The sequence below is a fragment of the Aquila chrysaetos genome, chromosome 6 (assembly GCF_900496995.4).
Source record: "Aquila chrysaetos chrysaetos chromosome 6, bAquChr1.4, whole genome shotgun sequence".
NCBI lineage: Eukaryota > Metazoa > Chordata > Aves > Accipitriformes > Accipitridae > Aquila > Aquila chrysaetos.
This window is the reverse complement of record NC_044009.1, coordinates 46,370,996-46,391,265: the sequence shown is the minus strand read 5'-3', so window position 1 is coordinate 46,391,265 and position 20,270 is coordinate 46,370,996. Positions and strand designations below refer to the sequence as shown.

General features: G+C 35.6%; 1 protein-coding gene across 13 annotated transcripts in view; it reads left to right on the top strand.

Annotated features, from left to right (window-relative positions):
- ZRANB3 (zinc finger RANBP2-type containing 3) overlaps positions 1-20,270 on the top strand; it is a 54,587-nt gene that overhangs the window by 8,094 nt on the left and 26,223 nt on the right. For 10 of the 13 annotated variants that reach the window (XM_030019325.2, XM_030019322.2, XM_030019324.2 and 7 more), the window contains 2 exons: positions 16,819-16,837; positions 19,602-19,780. In XM_030019325.2, coding sequence (XP_029875185.1) covers positions 16,819-16,837; positions 19,602-19,780 — 198 coding nt within the window. Of the gene's footprint in view, positions 1-16,818; positions 16,838-16,896; positions 17,064-19,601; positions 19,781-20,270 lie in introns of all 13 variants that reach the window. The other 3 variants (XM_030019330.2, XM_030019332.2, XM_041124422.1) reach the window with 3 other exon arrangements.

The following is a 20,270-nucleotide window of genomic DNA, read 5'->3' as shown; positions in this document are numbered from 1 at the left end:
TTTGTTTTTTCCCCCAGAGGATGAAGAAATGTTTAATAATGCATTATGCAAAAGGGGATTGTAATAGGAAAGATCTCCTCATGTAAGAGGAGGTTGATATCAGTAGGACCATCCTTTTTTTCATCTTAATAGAGAATTCTTAAAATAAGTTAATTCACTTTTGTTTCTTTAGTTCTTAATGGCGTGGTAGAGCTGTTAAGAGAATGACTAACAGATCTTGATGCATCTGTGTGATATTCTATTTTAAACTTGGTACAATTCTGGTATGTAATCAGGGTGTTCTGGATCTCACTGAGCTGCAATAGCAGAGCAGAAGCAGCATTGCAGAGTGCTCAGTTAGCAAGTGCAGCAGCTGATAGACTAGGCATTCAACAATTAAGTACCTGATAAATCAGAAAAATAGTTTATGCAGCAGAGGCTGGAAATACTTTGCTGAGTAAGAGCCTGTTACTGAGTTACAGGGGCAAAGGAGAGCGAAGGAGAATGCTGTTTCCACGTTTATAAATTTTAGAAGATTTAGGCAATTTCAACCTAAAGCCATGAAACTACTGTATGTTGTTCTTTTGGAAAGTAATGATGTTTTAGAGGTCTGGCACAAATGAAATTGTTTTAGCTTAGGTTTTAAAGAAGCATGAAGTTAGTTTCTGGTCATGTCATCATCTTGCTCGGAACAAGAGACTTAAGGTCTAAGGGGGTTGCTTGCTAAAGTTCATGATTTTTTGCAGGAGAAAAGAAATGTGTCTCTCTTTCTCTAAAGGTGAAAAATTGGAAAGGAAATGTTTATCATCAGTTCTTGCAATTATATGGAACGTTTGATCAATTAATATTTCCTGTGAAGTTTTTCGCTTTAATTCTATTCATTTGGCCAAAAACCTTCAGCAATTATAGCTGCTGTCTTCAGGGAGTGAAGCAAGCCATCTATTTTATGCTGCCAGACTAGGTAGCAGAGTAGAAAAATGAGCCCAGCCATTAACGTGCAAGCCTGAGATTTAAAAAGCTTTATGCTGTATTGGTATTAACTTCTCTGTGACCACTGGTCATATTAGGCACTTTCCTGCTGCACAGTGTGCCTGTGAGAATGAATGCATACAGTTTTAATCGATCACTAAGACTTTGATAGAATAGACAGCAAAGTCTACGTTAGAGTTGAATTTAATAAATCCAAAGCCCCTTGCTACTGTATCTCTGTTGATCTGATTCTAATAAGGGAAAGTGAGTTTTATATACTATGCAGTTGAGGTGCATTTGTATATACAAATAGTGAAATAACAGAAGACGTTAAATGTGTATAGTTTCTTTAATGTTAATTAGTGTAGGCTAGTGGATGTATTTGGAAGTAGCATAATCTTTTGCAGCTTTTTATACAATATAGAGGTTCCTCAGGAAGCAGCTTAACTGTAGGACTAGATAAAGTTTAATCAGACATTTCTTTCTTCTTTTTGTTTGAGAAGTAGCAATTGCCTGCAATAAGCGTGTAAAAAGGTTTGGAATACCTAGGCTAATGAGTCTCTGTCAAGGAGGGAATTATATTATTTTCATTAGGGTTATGGGCTTTATGTTGTTTTCTTTTCTTGAAACCTTTCACTAACAAAAGACTGTTGAGTAATGTGGCACTGATGGTTTTACTGTGGCATGGGTATGAAAGTATTTCCGTAATGATCGCAAGAAATCTCATTCCTTGACATAGCAAATTCTATATGTTAGCTGGGTCAAATTGAGGAATTGTGTGCACACTCTCAGCCAGCCTCTATATAAAGTAAAATGTATTAAATCAAACTTTCCTGAGGAGTATGTTTTTAAATCTGTCCCTTGCTCAAGCAAATCCAATTTTCTTTCTGTCCCAAAACAGAGAACAAGAGCCTCTGCTGCTTGTAGCTGAATTTTCTTATTAGTTTGTCAGCCCTTGGCTCAGCCAAGTGTTTCCCTTTTGTGTACTCCGTAATGATTTAAGCCTTCTTTCAGTACTTTTCCATAGAAGTGTCTTTTCTAGTTTTAAAAATATATAAACATAGGACTTGAAGTAAGCAATATGTGCATCTCAGCTCTTCTTTCTTCTCTCCCTCAGGCTACGCACTCCCTTTGCAGTCATCAGTTAATCCACGCTTTGCTGTAGTGGCAGGAAACTGGTGTAGACAAAGTGCTCTATTGTTGGCTGAAGAGATTCAATTAATATTATCTTAGGTTAGACAAGCACCCAGCGTGAAAACAGATTTATTAGTAGAACAAACTTTTATTTCTTGCATGGAAGGGGCTGGGAGTAAGCTATTGATTCCCTCGCCTTTTCCTGGAGCATAAAATAAATATGCTGTTGTGATTTGTGCTTTTGATTCATTAGTAGATGAATCAAAGGCTTTTTCAGATGCTCCGAAGGCACTGTCTAGACTAGCAGAGACTGTGTAACACTTTTCTAGGAAATAATAATTTGAGAGCCAACAAGGCATTGTATAGTTCAACATATGCTAAGATACCTTTTAGCTCACACACACGCCTTAAAGGTAAATAACTGCATGGCTGCTTATTCCTTACTAGAGATTATTCGTCAGAAGTGCACTTGGGGATAGGTACCTAGGGATGGAAACAATGTTTGCTCTTTATTTATAATCTCAAACATTAATGTGCAGAAAAGATGGGTGCACATAAATTCTGTCCTTGAAAACTGTTTTATTTTTATGCTTTTCTTTCAGGAAAAGTGTAAGTTGCTTTTAAAAACAGCATTAATATGTATTTATTTTTTTGTATATGTGCTTTAAACTGTCTCTTAAATAGAAAGCAACAAACTTGTCCCTTCCAGGAACATAAACTCTTAGCAGTGGGCTTAGGAGGGGTTGTTGGGAGGTGGAGCTACACAATTCTGTTTGCTCTTTGCTGGTTATTAGTCATAGTTTGCAGATGTGGACAAATCCCCATTTCCTAAACGCTCAGGCTAACCTAATTGCAAGTGAAGAGGCATAAACCGAAAAACTTACAGTAAAGGTATTATCTTGCTTATTGGGTTTAGTTGTTCTGAGCAACAGAGTATAATTTTCAGGCCTATTTTATTCTTCCATGTAAAAATCTATGAAGTATGCAGGAGGAGGCTGACTTGAGAATGAAGGCCTAAACAATACTGAGAAGCCACTAGCCAATGGTCAGGTGTTAGTGAAGAGGACGTGGCAGTGTGGAAGCACAATACTCTGGAAAAAGTGGTAGAAGTTTTGGGCAAAATATCCAAGATGCAGAGGTGGATGTGCAAATGGCTTGATTGTACTGACAATCTCTTTTGAGCCAACATCTCTCTTTGTATATTAATGATTTTTACTGTTGCTCCTCACTAACATAGTACTTGGAACTCACTGTCTCTTTCTACCGTGTATTCTTATTTTATATCCTCTCTTTATAGAAGTGTGTGACATCTGTCTTGTATTACAAACAATTTGCTCACCTGAATATACTGTAAAAGTCAGAAGCATGCTATTGGTTGAAAGTTAACTGTCTTGCTACTAGGTAACATGTACAAACCATGTCACTAAATGCTTTATCAAGTTTTATAATAAAAACTGTCAGCATGTGATTTCCAAACATCATTATTTAGCATTGCTTGCTTTGTTGATGGTATCCAAAAAAGATGCCTTCAGACACACAGGTATCTTTTTTTTCTAGAAACTTTGACAGAACAATTTGTTTAAGCTATCTTGCTTGTGGGTGCAAAAAAGGACTTGGAGATATTTACCACTCATGAAGTGAGCTTTTTCATTAAAATTGTATGCTTAAACAGTTTTACTGGGGTAATCTAGTTTCCTGCTATGTTTTCTTCTTGTTTTCTAATAAGGTACAAGTGAATTACCATTGTAAATTCTATTTTCGGGAAGGGGGGGGGGGGGCAGAAATATATATATATAAATTTATCTAAATATTGAAATGCTTATTGGTACATTTACCAGGATCTGTATTTTACTCCAGTGTTGATTTATAAATAATTTTTGCTTTTTAATGGTACCTTTATAAGTTTTAGAGGTAATATATTAACTTACATTTATATATTCTGGAGCATGTGATTTTTAATATTGTTTACTGAGTATAGACACAGTAAAAAAGAGGTAAATAACAATGGATTGCAGTAACATGATATGCAGAGTTCATATTTGGCTTTAAGAGCTATCAGTTTTCATGAAAGATTATTTGTTTTGTTAGGCAGTCATTTTCTAGAGTAAGAAAAATTTGTATAGCGTTTAAAATTGTTTTGGATAGTAGGCTACAGAGAATTGACTGCAAGTGTCTCTTATTATAAGAACGAGTCAGTTGCTTGCACTTCAAAATAGTACTTTTTTTTCCCCCACTGACCGTGGCTCTGATCTCTGGCAAGCTACACAGGAGAAACACATAGTTAGCTTTTCGTTAATTAAAACAGATTTTTAGTTCAAAGACTTTATCAGTCTTCATAGAAGTTAATTCCCCTCCTCCCACCCTCAAAGTAGACTAGAAAAACAGATGCTCAAATCAAAATTTTTCTCAAAGCTTATGAACACAGCTCTAAGGTTCTAGCTCCAGTTCCTCACTGGAAAGGTAGAGTATATAAAGTGTGCTGAGTTTTTAGTAGCTGAATCATAGAAATGATAGCTCTTGGGCAGGAAGCAAATAGAAAAGTTTAGAATTCCCAGGCACAGTATAGCCCTTTGTCGGGCCAGGAGTTTCTGATATAAGTCATATTTAAATTCTTGGTCTAATTTCTACACAAATTTCTTTAACTTTCTAGGATGGTAGTAGGAAAGAGTGATGAGAATGCACAGAAATTGAGTCTAGATATCTGTGCATCACAGTAGACTAAGATTTTTTTTTTTTTTTCTTTTTAATCCCCCCCTCCTTGAAATTCAAAATTCTCAAGTTCTCAGAAATCCTTATTCTGAATTCGCTTTGTGGTATCTCATTCAGCCTGCCTGAACGTAAAAAACCCCCACCCTATAGTCTGCAAGTCCAGTGTGTTGGGGAGGGGTGGAAATGTGTCTTTTAATAGAATCTTTTAGAGCTTGAGGAAGAGGTTGAGCTTTCTTTGTCTAGCCTCAACTAGATAGCCTGAATCAGGTGAATTCTTCTGTATTAGTAGTATGAAAGGTATCATTTCCATTTGAGTTGAGTGTCTAAGCAAGTTACATTTCTAGCTTTCGGAAGCGGATATAATGAGAGAAAATATGTTCAGTCTATGTTTGCTTCCATGCACATTTTAGTTTGTGCTAGAACAGTGTTAAGGAATTTTCAGTTATGGGTTTCTCTAGGTTTGCTTTATTAACAACTCAGAGTTGGGCCACCACCGCAGTGAATGGCGAAAGATGACTCAAAAACGCCTTCTATATATACGATTTTACAAAACAATATGCAATTGATGATTTGTCAAAATAAGTTCTTGGTGTTCTTCCATGAACTCTCAGTTCTCTATTCTCCAGTGGTTTCAAAAGTCCGATACATTTTCCTGTCTCAACTGATTCTTATTGTCTTGTCCCAGTTCTTCTGAAGTTAGTGGTCATAGGCAGAAGGTCTCCAGTCACCACAGTCACTTATCTTCTTACACATCAAAGATCACCTTTGAATTTCTGAGAATCACTCAGGTTGTTCTATTAATTCATCTTACTCTAAAGTTAATCACTTACTCTTATCTATTTTTATGTCTTAGGTCTAAGATGTATGATCCTTTTTCTGTTGATTCAGCGTGACTGGGTTTTAAGCCAGCCATGGTGAGGGCTGCACAAAGCACAAATAAGCAACTTATGCATATTGTTTTATAAGCACCTGCATTCTATTAATCACATCTAAAACAATCTCTAATCATTAGTTATATGTCTGATATGAATAGTCTTAGAAACAATGAAGCTTAAGGCCTAGTTCCCTTTACAAACAGTAGGTCCTTTTCTCTTACACTTTTGTTTAACTGTTTTTCCCATTCACTCTTATTTTTGTCATTTTTACTGAGTTTGGTTCTGGTTTTTATGTTGTCTATTAATCTTTCTTTCTCCTTCTGTGTAATGCCACTGTTGCTTTCTGTCTTGTATTGCCTTTTTAAGTTACCAGAGCTTTTGTTTTACTTTGCTTTTGTTTTTACTATTTTTTGATCCATGATTACTGATTGATTTGTTTTTTCAGTGTATTTCTTTTCTTCAGTTTCTTATCTTTGATAGTAGCTATGAATAAGAAAATTTCAGAGAAGAAAATAGATTTTTCTTCCATTTTGAAGCACTAAGCCTAGATGCATGTTTACATATCTGTTACTGTCTCCATCTAATTTTTCTGTCCCTTGTTTGAAAGGTCATAGGTTGCTGCAAGTCTATGTTGTGATTAAATGCAAGACCAGCTGCCTTTTACCATTGTCTAAAATCATCTCTTTTTTTTCAGAATCAGCTACATGGTTTAAAGGAACACTTATAAAAATACTTTGCAGGCTACTGTTGGATGTTGGATTGTCCCTCAGTATTATTTCTCAGTATTTCTCTTCTGGGAGATGTGGCATCGTTATTTTCAGTTGAATTTTGCTTTACTGTTTTCTTGTCTCTTTTAAGTCCTCACAACACTACAGTCTGTTAGTTTACTTAATGTCTTAGTTTAACTTAACCAAGTAGTATACAACTTCATTTATGCAGTGAAAACATTAACCATTAATTTCTAAAGGCAGAAAAATGTAACAAATGGTTGACATGGAGATTTCATATTTTATGGAGCTATAGCTATTTGATAATTATCAGTATATTATCAGTATTTATACTGATAATATTATAAGATTATATACTGAGTATGTATACTGATAATTATCAGTATTGTAAGTGTTTATGGAGAATATTTATAAGAAGATTTTTTCTTCAAGTTTAATTCATATTGAGCCATTTTGTTCTGAATAGTTGCTGGAAATCTTGGTGAACATTCTGACTATTTCCTTGTAAGCACATAACAATGACTGTCTATCATTCTTATATGCTGCAGGTAAGGATGTAGAACTGGTGTAAGTACCAAACAGAATATCCTTTATTGACTCCAAATTTTGTGACATCACTGTTGTAGTGAGACTGGAGTTAATTCGAGTTCTTGTTACTGAACTTGTGACCAATTTCATCTTAAGATGGAGAGTTCAGAGTTTAACGTGAAGAAGATAAATTCAAGAACAGGCAAGTTAAGCGTAGTCTCTTCTGGAAGATCTATTTATTCCCTCTGTTTTTGTCACACTGACTCTGATAGATGCCAAATTAATTAAATTTGCATATTAGAAAATGAAATTCCTTTCACTTTTTTTTTTTTTTTAGTCATGTCTAGGAATATTTCTATGAATGTTTCGTTTTTATTTTAATTTGTACTTGGTGACTTGCAGCATCAGGTGCCATCAACAAGTGTCTCTTATTTGTAGATCTTCAGATCAGAGAGAACTGGGAATAAAAATAATTGTAACTTTTTAATGTGATTTCTGTCTCTAGTCTCAGTAGATTGGGGTTAGATAGTCTGAAAGAGATGTTTGAAACAGGGCATAAGTCTCTTGCTAGAGTAAGAAGGAAATCTTTTATTCCAACATTCAGCACCTCATTTCATATATCTGAAACAGTTAAAATTTTGTGATAAATCTGAGTCCTTAAACCCTGCATAATAATAGATGAGCAGCTCTTACCAGTCCTGGAAAACAAAGCTGAAAAGTAATCCTTGGGGAAAAAGAATGGAATGGCTATTTAATGAATATGTAGAGGATGAAACAGTTAATTTAATACATTTCAGCAATTCAATACAGAGTAGTTCTGTGAGTACTATGTTTTTAAAGAAGGGTTTCTTTTTTTAAAGATGTTGGTTTGTAACATTTCAGAGTACATTTCACATTTGAGAAGTGCCAAACGAGAGAGAGAGAGAGAGAGAGATGATTGATGAAGATGCTAGCTCACAGAATGAGGTTCAGATGCAGGAAGTATGAATGAGAGATTGAGCCAAATTCTGCAGAGCTTTCATGGCCAAGGAGGCTTGTTTGGAAGTGATGCTGGAGGAACTGGGAACGGTTCAAATGGAACAAAAAATGCATTGTCAGTAAGTGAATGTAGAATGTCATTCAGGAGAAGAACTGTGTAGGGTTAAAAAAAAAAAAAAGATTTAAGAACAGAAAAAACCGATGGTAGTAATCTGAGAAATTACCTGGGCTTAAATGTGGACTTTCAGCAGCAGGAATAGAGAAGAAAACACAGATTTTTAGAAATGCAGGGCACAATTTTTTAGAATGGAAGAGAAGAACCAAGTGAGATAAAGACTACAAGTGTAGGTAATGGGTTGTCAACAGTGATGGAGAAAGAAGAAATGAGTTTAGTGTTACCTGTGTGCAATGAAAGTCTGCAGCAGGAGAATCCACAATGAAAAATTGGTGTGTTTAACTACAGCATCAGAGAGAAGGCAGAATGAAAGTGATGGTTTTGAGTATCTGAGACAAGCCACTTTAATGTGAGCGAGAAAAAGTAAGGTCTTAAACAAGTATGAGTCAAATTCTGACTGACTTAATGGAAGTTGGAAGGAGAGGAAGAACATAGGCAGAGAAGAAAACTACCCCAAAGGTAGCTGGATAAACAATTTAAATCCACATGCTTTATCTTGTCTATGAACTGTGTTGAAGGGGGGACAAGTTAGAGTAGAGGAGATAAATCAACATAGAAAAGATCAGCAGAATTGCTTAGTTCAGAGATATGTGTCAGAAAAGAGGTGGGATATTCTGTCAACAGTTGAATGGATGGTTGTTTTTGAAGTATTTGGAAGGTACAAAAGTATTTTCAAGGATTGGTATGGAGAAGGAACCAAGTATAGGAGAAAAGTAAACACTGGTTTTGAGAGCTTGGGGTAGAGGAGGGAAAAGACACTGAATCTGGGATCTATTGAAAATGGAAAGACTAGTGATGAGACATTTTTCTTGGTAATTCTTTTCCCTGTTGCCTGATTTAGCTAACTTTAAAGAAAGAAGACATGAAGAGAGTGGTTCTGAGATCTTGTAGTGCAGATCACTGCAGGGGGAGGGTCACTTGGGAAAGCAGAGTTTATTGGAAAAGTGATGATAAGTACCTAAATTTCATTGAAAGTCATTAGACTACGTACTAAGGAAGAGCTACTGTTGATCACAGGTATTTCAGTCATGCCAATTAATACCGAGGTTAAGGTTTGTAGCCTAGATTGTCAGTAGTTGAAACTGGTTGATGTTATTCCAACTGTTCCAATTAACTGAGGTCAATTTTTCTTGCACTGAGTCAGCTGGTGAACCAATTTGTCTCTGAAGCCAGTGACTGAATAGGTAAAGAGTTTTCACAATCACTATTAGGTGTCTTCTTGACTAGAATTTTTATCAGTTAACATTTCAATTAATATATTCTAAAAACCTCTTGAACTGTTTGAGCTTAACCTTCAACTTGACCACTTTGATATGTGTTATTCCACAGATCTTTGTCAAAGCTAAAATACTAGAATATGTTGGCAAGTGTGCTTTCATAGCTTTCAAATCTTAATAAAGCATTTTAGATTTTTTTTTTCAGTTACGTGTTGAGGAATGTTAGAGAAAAGCGTAAGACAGCACAACCATTCTCCTCTACGCTCCTTTAGAGAATCATTAACACTGCAGATGTGGCAATTTAGTGCATCTTACATTAGATGAAAGGTTGGGGGGTTTATTATTTAGGGTTTTTTTAAATACCTAGTGTAGTTCAAGAGCAAGGGTATAATCTAGCTTAAATCTTCTGGGGCTCTATTTTTGGTGAAACAACCTTGATTATTTTTGCAAGGAAGTCATCTCTCTTTGTTCTAGTTTTAGGACTGCGTGCTGTGATTACTGACACACAAATGTAATGGTTGCTTGCGCAGTTTTATATAAAAATGTACTAAGTTCAGATTCCTTAAATAACCCTTGGTTAAGATGTTAGTGCTAAAGTGTTGGCTTGTGAGTAGGAGGTAAATTATATGTTGTAGCGTTATATAAAACTGACTCACATGAGTAGGTGAGAATCCCAAGAATATCAGGACACCCACACTAGTGAAAGAAAGATGCGAGCTTCCTCTGTACAACATGTTCCAAAGACTGCATTAACAAAACCAGCTTTAATTTCTTTAATTTGTTTGAGTAGTAACAAAATTTTTCAGTGTTTTAAGAAATGAAGTGCTACTGCTTTGACTGTTTGTCTTGGAAAATGCATTAAGAAGTGAAGGAGTTTCTTCTGAAAAAGTTACCTGCAGTTCTAACTATTTTTTTTCTGGATAAATAGCTGTTGAAAATTAATCAAGAAGTTAAATTATCCCAACAAGCAAGCAGTAGGTGTGTTAGATTGCTATACCCCTTTGGCTTTTAATCCTCCATATAAGGAAGCAGAACTGGGTATTATTGCAAAGTATTTCGGTACTTACAAGAAATCTCTAGCACTGACTGTATGACTTAGTAGGATTCTTGGTTATATAGACCTTAGATACGTGCTAGCATGTTGTCAGTTGGTGTTCTTGCAAGACCAAAGTTCAGATGATATTCTTTGCCTTTGCAAAGGTATCTTGCTGAAGTAGCCATAATTAATATAAGAAACTTTAACTGGATTGTTTGCTTGGTTAATATTGCTAACATTTCAAAAGGGGTGACCTGAATGTAGCCCAGACACACAGAAATAGAATTATTTTCATTTAAACATTTTTTTCCTTCCCTGAAACTCATTTTGTGAAACTGTTTTATTATTATTAACCTCTTTCTGATGCAGATTATTTTCTTGTGGCTGTATGACACATGCCACATGAGCTTAGCCTCAATTTCCTTCTGCTTCTCCAGTCAACTCGTCTGCATAAAATTTTAAAGATCTGCTTCTCCTTCTGCTTTGCAAAGTTGGTTCCAATCTTCTTGACATCAGCACAACCAGGAGCTCTTTCTGTGCTCTTTGAGGTTTGAAAAATTATGCTTTCTGTCCTTCCAGAGGCAGAATATTCCTGACCAGAGCATTATTAGGGCTAGGTTTTGGGGTTTCTTTCTTAGTTTCTTCACCTGTCTTTTGCTAACTTCTGGTTTCTCTCTAAGGTTTGCTGTAGTAAGAATCTGTAAGTGCACCTTTGCTTGGTGCTTGATACCATTACAGGACTGTTCTGATAGTGCATGCTAACTTGTGAATGTCTGGTTCTGGGATTCTGAATAATCCAGCTTTGTGTGGTCCCTTTAATTATATGATACTTTGCATTTAGAAGAAAGCTTCACACACAGTGATTGGTTTTGTGTATGACTTCAGGTGCTTGCATTTCTTCTCTTTTGTGTGTGGATCAACAATAAGGTTTTGGACCTACATGCACCCGAGGTGAACCAGTACAGTAGACTTCTTGCTCTCTTCTCTGCGTACATATTCACTTACCAGGGTATGTTCTCACACAAAGCTTCCTGTTTTGCTCTTTGCGTTTCCATTTTAATGGAAAATGTAGTTTTATCTTAAAGCTAATACATCTCAAAATGAAAGGGTTGTTAAATCCTAGTGGAGAACAGACTATGTGGTTCCCTTCTATTTATGAAAGATACTACCGTGTCCAAAGCCCATTGCTAACCTTACAACTGCAAAAGGGTTATGAATAGTAGGAAGATTGTAGCAGCACGTGCAATGCATTCTGATGAGATTCTGATGCTTTCTGTTAGGAAAAAATAGCAGGCTTCCTTGATAAATGGACAGAGATTCGTATGCTACCCACAGGATTCGCTATGAAGAAGGGAAACATTTAAAATGAAATGGGGTAAGAATCTGAAAGAATTTGCCCTTGACTGTGGTGCTTTTTGCACGGTTGGACTTTGCTGCTGAGAGTAAGTGTAACTGAGACATCTAAAATGATTTTTTGCCTGCTTTTCTGAAACTTTTGACCATGTGGGCTGAGCTTGTAACAGGATATGAAACTGCGTATCATAGCTCTGATTTATATTCTTGGATAGAGCTATTATTAAGGTGTCATATGAACAGATGGGATATGAATGATGAAGCTCAGATTGGGTAACTAGCAGTTGAGAGGAAATGACTAATTGAACTTCAGAGAACAAGAAGTCTGTCTTCTTGCAGTCAAAATACGTGAAACAAAAATACATATTTGTCCCTTCAATGTAGCTGAAGATCTGTTTCTTCTGCTTTGACAGCATGGAACCTTTATGTTCATGTTGGCAGCTTGTCTGACTGCAATAATATAGAACATACTAAAGTTTGTTATAAATAGAGGCTGCATAGTCTTAAGATTATGTAAAGTATTGCTTTTTAACAGCTTAATGCAGCTATTAGATATCGTAAGTTCTGTGTGATCTGGGCTGTAATGGTGGGGAAGTTCTTTACATTTCACATCTAATTGTTGTGATTATAAACTGGAAACACTTGATGATTTTCCTCTCAGTAATATAAGCTATTTTTCATTACCCTAGAGCCTAATGTAAAAATTTTGGACTTCTTATATTTTGTAAGTACATTAAGCAGGCATCTTTAAGGGCCTTATTCTAAAACTGTGAAAGATACAGAAGATGAATGCTCTGAAATGCATTAAGTTATAAAATAATTTTAATATCCTCAATTTCCACTTATATTAGTTTTATCAAATTCTACTTGTATCATAAACTCATCTTCTGTGCCATGTCAAAACTTTTATCAAGTGTAACTGTCAATAATGTTAATTAATTTGCATAAATCAGCAATTTTAAAACTATAGCACTTCAGGAATTTGAGTATAAACAGCATGGCTCAAAGCAGTGATTCGTGTTGCTAACTGTATCATAACAGAGGACTTAACATGTTCAGATGCTGTAACTGGAGCTTTAAAAACAGTTTCGTGTACCTGATTCATATCAATCTGTGATGTGTCTAGTTGAATGTGTAAATGACTAAAAAAATCTATGGGTTGCAAGTATAAGAAGAAAATCTAAACTACTTATGACAAAGCTATTTCATCATTGGGTGGGAGAAGAGAATGAATACTTAACTAAATAGCAAAATATCACTATAGATACGTAACTTTTAAGCCTACGGGTGTGGAATCTCTATTTGTATTGGTACTGCAGAAATAAGGAAGATAAAATAGTGTTGATCACTTTACCGTGATTATCTTTTAAGAGTGGTTAGGTTATGGATAAAATGATGGCAGTTACTTTGTACTTCCATTCATTTATCAGCAACAAAATGATGAGTTTCTATAAATATTTAAAAGCCAACAACTTTGTCGCTGCTTCATAGTAAGTTTCACCTTAGACATATTAAGTTGCAGTTAATAGACATGAAAACAGAAGATACTCTATAGCAGCAAAGATTCTATGAGCACAGTCTGAAAATGAGTGCAAAGAGAAAAACAGAGCAGCTTCTTATTCTTCAGCAGATACTCAAGTCATCAAAGTTTAAGTGGCTACAGTTCAGTCTAATGAAAAAAATATCTTGTTTTATGGAAAAAACATCTGTTCCTGTGGTTGACATAGTCTTAAGGCTTTTTATTTTAATTGCTATTCAGCTTCTAATTGTCAGAGCAATTTGTAAATCACTCTGGATTTCTTCATCTTAGCTTGTTATCCTGAAAAAAAGAATGGGGTTCCAAATAGTCAGTTCACATATGCCAAAGAACTGTGCAATAGGATCTTATGTATTCTCACTTTGATTTCTGTGTGTCTGAACTGACATAATTAACATTTTATTATTTCTGCAGTTCTACTAAACTATAAGTTGATATGCTGAGAAATACTGTATTTGTCAGCACAAGTTGGCAAGGCACACTTGTATTCCTGTCCCCTTTACCACATTTCCTTACTGCCAGATGCTACTTAGATGCAATATACTCTTGGTTATTGCTGTATTTGTACATTTGTTCTGATACTGTTTTATTAAATATACTATATTGTTGAAGAAGGTCTTTGGTTTATTCTTCAGATGCCTCTGCTCTGTAGCTAATTGCTATAGTCTTACTCATTTTCTGCACTTGTGTAAGGAGTTTAAAAAACCCTACAACACTAGGTTGTTGTGCATTCCAATTGATTTCAGGCTTCAAACTGTTTTTTAAAACATTATTAATGTACTGAAAGCAGCTGGCCTCTGAAAGAATCTGCAAAAAAAAAGATTTGTTTTGTAAACTTCAGTTCAAGCAATTAACAATAAGTATTAAATGCAAAAAAAAAAAATCGTATTTGAAGTGAGCAAAAACTGACATTATTTTAAAATTAGAATTGTGTATTAGTTGTCTGCAAATAAATATCTTTCCCCAGCTGCAAATCACAGACATTAAGGCCCCACAATCACGAGTAGCCATTAAAAATAATTCTTTTCCTGCCTTATTTCCTTTGTAAATCTGTGGAGACTTGGGGGTTTGTTTTGTTATGTTTTCTTCCTTCGTTTTCATTGCTCCATCCCTAACAACTTGGGGGGGGTGGATTACAAAGCTATTGCAAGTTTGTTACTTATAAAAAATTAAGTTATATAAGATACAATTTGAATTCTTTTTTACGTTAGTTGAAAGAAACTGATGGTAGACTTTGGTAGACTTTGAAATTTACACTGGCAGGTGGAGTGAGCACCAGCAGTAGACCATGTTTCTCAGAATATCAAATATTTATCTTGCACATCATGCCTGAAAAGTGCCAGTGTAAGCTTTCTGTTGAGATTTCTATTTTGACCACAGAAATGTTCATTTTGGCCCCATGGCAAGATGCATGCTATTAGACTTAATGACAGCTCTAAGTTGGTGGTGCTGCTACAAGCATTAATCATTAGTGTAAAGTGGCTGGCTTTTGTGCAGAAAAGAAGACTTCTGTTGCGGTTTTGGGTAGCTACACTAACTTCAGAGTACCTACCACTAAAAAAGCAGTTCTGTATTACTTTAAAAGATTTTTTGTTATCAAAATACAGAACACTTACATCTTGGTGTGTTAAATTTTATTATAGACATAAAGACCTGGAAGATCTTTTCCATTTTTTCATGGAGGGAACATTCCATTTGAGTTACATGGTGCAGTGGGTGCCTATCTAGTTATGTGGCATAGCAGTAGGAGAAGTTTCAGTTTCCTTAGAAGATGCAGTGGCTGGGAACAGACTAGGAAGAAGAATTCATCCAGAGCAATTCATCAAGACTAGTTTACATCCATCACTGGAAGCTACTGGGGATAATAAATGAATGGCACAAGGCAGAAGGATACTTGAATCAGGGGGAAAACAAGCAGAGTGGCCTGTAAGGTTTACTCCCTTCCAGAGCTTGAAATATTTCATCATTTCTGAGACTTAGCACTTTTTTCTGTCAGTAAACATTTATAAATCCTCAAGCAAAGTGAGGGACTGCATGGAGCTGTCAGTCTGTTGCTGTCACTTAGCTCAACCAGCAGCACTCACTGCTGTATTTCTCCATCAGTGATTTGACGAAGCCCATGCCCTTTGCGTGGCACTATGATACCAACTGGTGGGAGTTATTCTTCCAGTTTGCTTTATATGTCAATTTAGAAATTATACAATGCTTGAAAAACTTCCCAGATTACTTAGTAGCTGGAGAATTCATCCAATTGCCAGTTATTTAACTGCAGCCCAAGCAGGTATTGCTATTGAACTCTGACAATTCTTACGAAGTTGCAGAAGTTAACACTTTGTGCCTGTTTTAGATCTTGCCTTGGAATTCCCGGCATTGATTCTGGTCAGAAGATACTTACTAAACCTGTATCTTCATGCAGTCCAGGGTTCCTATAGGAGAAGAGGGAACTTTAAGTCATTACCCTACTGTAAGACTTGAAGGGAGTAGGTTGTCTCCTTGCCTCTTTCTTTGTCTTCACAGTTTTTGCTTGGACTCGTGCCTTCCTCTGAATTTGTTAGTGTGTATGAATGTAATATGTGTATTTTATCTACTAATTACTAGAGGTAGAACAAGCTCTGAATCAGATAGTCTTGTTTGTTAGGTTTGGGCTTTTGTTTGTTTGTTTTGTGGTTTTTTTTCCAGCTTGGAAAAGTTTGTAAAGTAGTGGAGGTAAACGTTTGTGAAATAGCTGAGGGTTCACATTTGGAGAGATGCAGCATCATCTATGTAATGGCTTAATTAAATGTCCATCAAATAATTTCTATTTTCCTTCATCCAGTCTCAAAGATTTCATGAAGAAGCTTGCACGGGCTAGAAACATTTAAGTTCCCTAGACCCTACTTGAGTTAAGAATGTACATACTAAATAACTGAAATAAACTAAATAACTTAAAATGCCTGTAAGAAATTCATATCAAAGATGGCATTTAATGTTTAGAAAATATAAATATGCTGAACAGAATTTACTAGTTTTGACTGAGGACTCGGAGTTTTCATTGTCTTTACATGGAGTAGCATTAACTAAGTGACTCCAAAATGGGAAAAAAATCAAGTTCATTTTCTAATACTTTAGCTAGTACAATTGGTTGGGGAGAGGGAGTGTCCGTTTCTATTTCAAAACAAATGTGACAGCTCTGGAAAGCAGCTTTTTAAAATCACTCTGACATATAAATAATCCTTAAATATGAAGCAGCAAAACCATCACTGTTTCTGAAATACAAAAAAAATTGAAGATGCACTTCTTGCCTTGAAAATGTCTCTTAAGATTACAATTAATATAGCACTAGACCAAAGCAGCAATTCAGTTTCACAATGCAAGTTCTTCAGTAACTTTAACAAAATGAATATACATTTTTAGAATAATTGGCAAACTTACGTTCAAATTCATACCAAATTTACTTTTTGTAGTTGGTATCTGTAGGAATGAAGTCTACCTTTTTTCCTTTCATTGATTCAGTAAATCCATAAATTAAATTTATAGTAAACAATTTGTAAGTATTGATTTATCTGTTATACTTACTATTAATTTCTGCTTTTTTTCCCTCTCTTCTTGTTTCTTATTTAGGTGTATGATTGCTGATGAGGTAAGTGATGTTCCTGTTCCTCTAACACCATTTTTCTTGTTCTAATGTACTTCATGCAGATTGTTTGAGAGATGTGGGCAGAAAGGTTGGTAATGAAAGCAGCGTAATTCCTGTGATATTCAGCAGATATTCTGAAAATATCTAAGTGGGGGAAAAAAAATGAACCTGACATACACTTAAAAGAATCTTTGAGAAAACTTAGAAGGTTACTTTTAATTGTATTTAGGTAGGTTAAATCTCCTGTATTGTTAAATCTTAAAAATATTAACTCAGTTGATTTTTTTATTTGTAGCACGTATAATTCCATAGCTAGCTATTTTTAATGGATTAGGAGACATTCCTGGCCCAAAGAGGTGGATTTTGAACAAATATGCCTTCCAAAGATGAATTTTCTTAAATGTGCTGTAAAGTTGTAATAGTGAAATTTGTTACTTCCATACATTTGAAAATTTATATTTTATTCCATATTAGGGAAATTTGAGTCCAGCATTTCTTCCTACAGTTAAAACATTTTTGTAATAGAGTATAATGTTCTTGATATGTTGTCAGTATAAAACCTTACTGAAAAAGAGGTTATGTTTGGGGATTGATACAGTCTCCCAGTTCTAATTTGGGTTTTCTTGAAACACTGTGGAGGAGAGGGAGGGAGAGAGAGAGAGAGATGGATTACTGGGATTAAAGTATCTCCTCATACTATAAAAATCTCATTACAGCTGGAGATAAATATCCTGGCATAGAATGTGAAACTTCTGGAAACTGGAGAATACAAAAGCATTCAGGGGAGGAGAAAAGGGAAGCTTGGGTAAAATCAAAATATCAGCAGTAGCTATTTGTTTATTAAAACAAGCTTTCTGATCTCCTTCCTTGAATGAGAAAATAAACTCTGTATAATTATGTTAGCAGTAAAAAGTACTGCAAGCTATATTTATTCCGAAGTAAAAAGTACTGCAAGATATATTTATTCTGAAGTACATAATGTATTTTTCATAATGAGAATAGGTCTGGCACTGGAGGAAGTATTGTGCAGTGGTGTGTATCTTGCTCTTGTTGACATATCTCTAAAATAAGAAGAAAATGTTGGTAAAAGAAAACGTCAGTATTTTGAACTTGTATACAAAAAGAAGTTATGTATGAACACTAGAGATCATATAATTGCTGTACATATACCTGGATTATGTAATTATGTAAGGATTAAAATACAATAATAACAGTATCTTTTTGAAAGGTATTCTAAAAATACGTAGCCATTCTTTCTTGGAGTGGGGACAGACAACATTTTTCTCCCAAAATTTCAGGTTTTCAATGTCATCCATTTCCATGACTGAGAAAGATGTGTTTAAATCAAAAACCCAGACCATAATATTTTCTACAGTTTTTCTTGTCTCTCACATTCTTACTATCTAGACTGGTCATCGGCTATATGGGATCTAGATTCAGTTATGGGTACGCTACTGCCAAGACACCTGCCTTTTATTCCCTGCTCATTTCGACTCAGTTGTCTGGATCATCACCAGTGCACTAGCGACTGGGCAGTCTGACTTAGGGAGATGACTGTGGCAACAAGCTAAAAATGAATGTTTTGTCTTTGGGTTTTTTTTACTTGGATTTGTTTTCAGCTGGCTCAAGTACTACTGGTGACAGAAGGAGGGGTTGCAGGAAAATTTTAATGAAAACTGGGCAGTTTTTAATGAAAACTTAGTATCACAATAGTTCTCTGATTATTTTTCTTTCTAGTATTAGTAGAAATATTCATTATGTTTTCTTCTATACCTGGGAAATCTCCTTGTGATATCATTACATCAGTCCATTTAAGCTCAATACTGAGGATATAAGTAAGTTATTCTTTTATTCTGTACTGTGAGTAGTTAGATAGCAGCAAATCAACTCAAATATCCACTGGCCTCTGTAGAAAACCTGAACAGAATATTTTAAGGCCAGTCTCTGCTTTAGTGCTTAACAGGAGTCTGGAACTATCTCTTGCCATGTGAACAAGTAGAGAAAATAGCTGCATTCCTTGATAAAATCCTGGGGGCTTTATTTTGTAAACAAAACCCTAAATTCTGGATCTTACATTCATCTGTTGCTATGGAGCATTCCTGCCTCGACAATATGAAGCAAGTACTTTCTTGTTAAATATATATCTATGTATTGTACCTTTACCCTTCACCGTGTCTGTAAATCTGTATTCTTCACTAGGTGGACTTCCTCTTTTCTGTTACAGAATAAAAGAAACTATTAGCTATGGTGAATGAAAGCACTAGTTTCTTTTCCTTGACTTACTGGCTCAAAAGCAGACGTCTTCATACAGATCTTCCTTCTTCAGTTGCCTATGCAACTTAGGACAAAGTTGTCATTTTTATGTTGCGAAGATATCCCATATTTTTCTTTCCTTTGCATAGTCTTTTAAAAATGTTTTTGATAGCTTAACAAGTTAAGGAGTTTGATCTTTATAGTCTACCCTACCGAGGCCCTGAACAGAAAATCTTCTGAAATGAATGGAAATGCTTCTTTTAGCTTTAATGAGCTAACCAGGTATAACACATGTATTAATCCATTTGAAGAGAAGCATCTTCTTTCATAAAAGATGATCTGTGATAACAAATTGACAATGAAATAGACACTATGTAACTAGCTCTTTGGCTTTGTTTCCTTTATTTGGTTCTGTCTTTGCAAAACATTTTTGGCTCTTCTGAATTGAATGTGCTTTCTGAGCAGAGAGTTCTATTTTTAATTTTTTTTCTTTTCTTTTGTTTTCTTTTCCCAGATGGGGCTAGGTAAAACAATTCAAGCAATTGCCGTTTCCTATTACTATAAAAATGAATGGCCTCTCTTAATTGTAGTGCCTTCATCTCTGAGATACCCTTGGGTTGATGAGATGGAGAAGTGGATTCCAGAACTCTCTCCAGATGATATTAGCATCATTCAGAACAAAACTGATACTGGGTGAGTAAAGTTTGTTATTCTTCTATAGAATGGCTTGTTCAATGCCCCCTGCTCAGGCAGGGCCACCTAGAGTCAATTGCCCAGGACTGTGTCCAGGTGGGTTTTTGATATCTCCAAGGATGGAGACCCCACAACCTCTCTGGGCAACCTGTTCCAGTGCTCAGTCACCCCTGCAGTAAAAAAAAGTGTTTCCTGATGTTCAGAGAGAACCTCCTGCTTTTCAGTGTGTGCCCATTGCCTCTGGTCCTGTCACAGGGCGTGACAGAAAGGAGTCTGGCTCCATCCTCTTTGCACCTTCCATTCAGGTATTTATATACACTAAAAGATACCCCCTGAGCCTTCTCATCGCTAGGCTAAACAGTCCCAGTCAGCCTTTCCTCATAGGAGAGGTGCTCCAGTCCCTTAATCATCTTGATGGCCCTTTGTTGTACTCTTTCTGGTACATCCATGTCTCGTGCTGAGGAGCCCAGAACTGGACACAGCGCTCCAG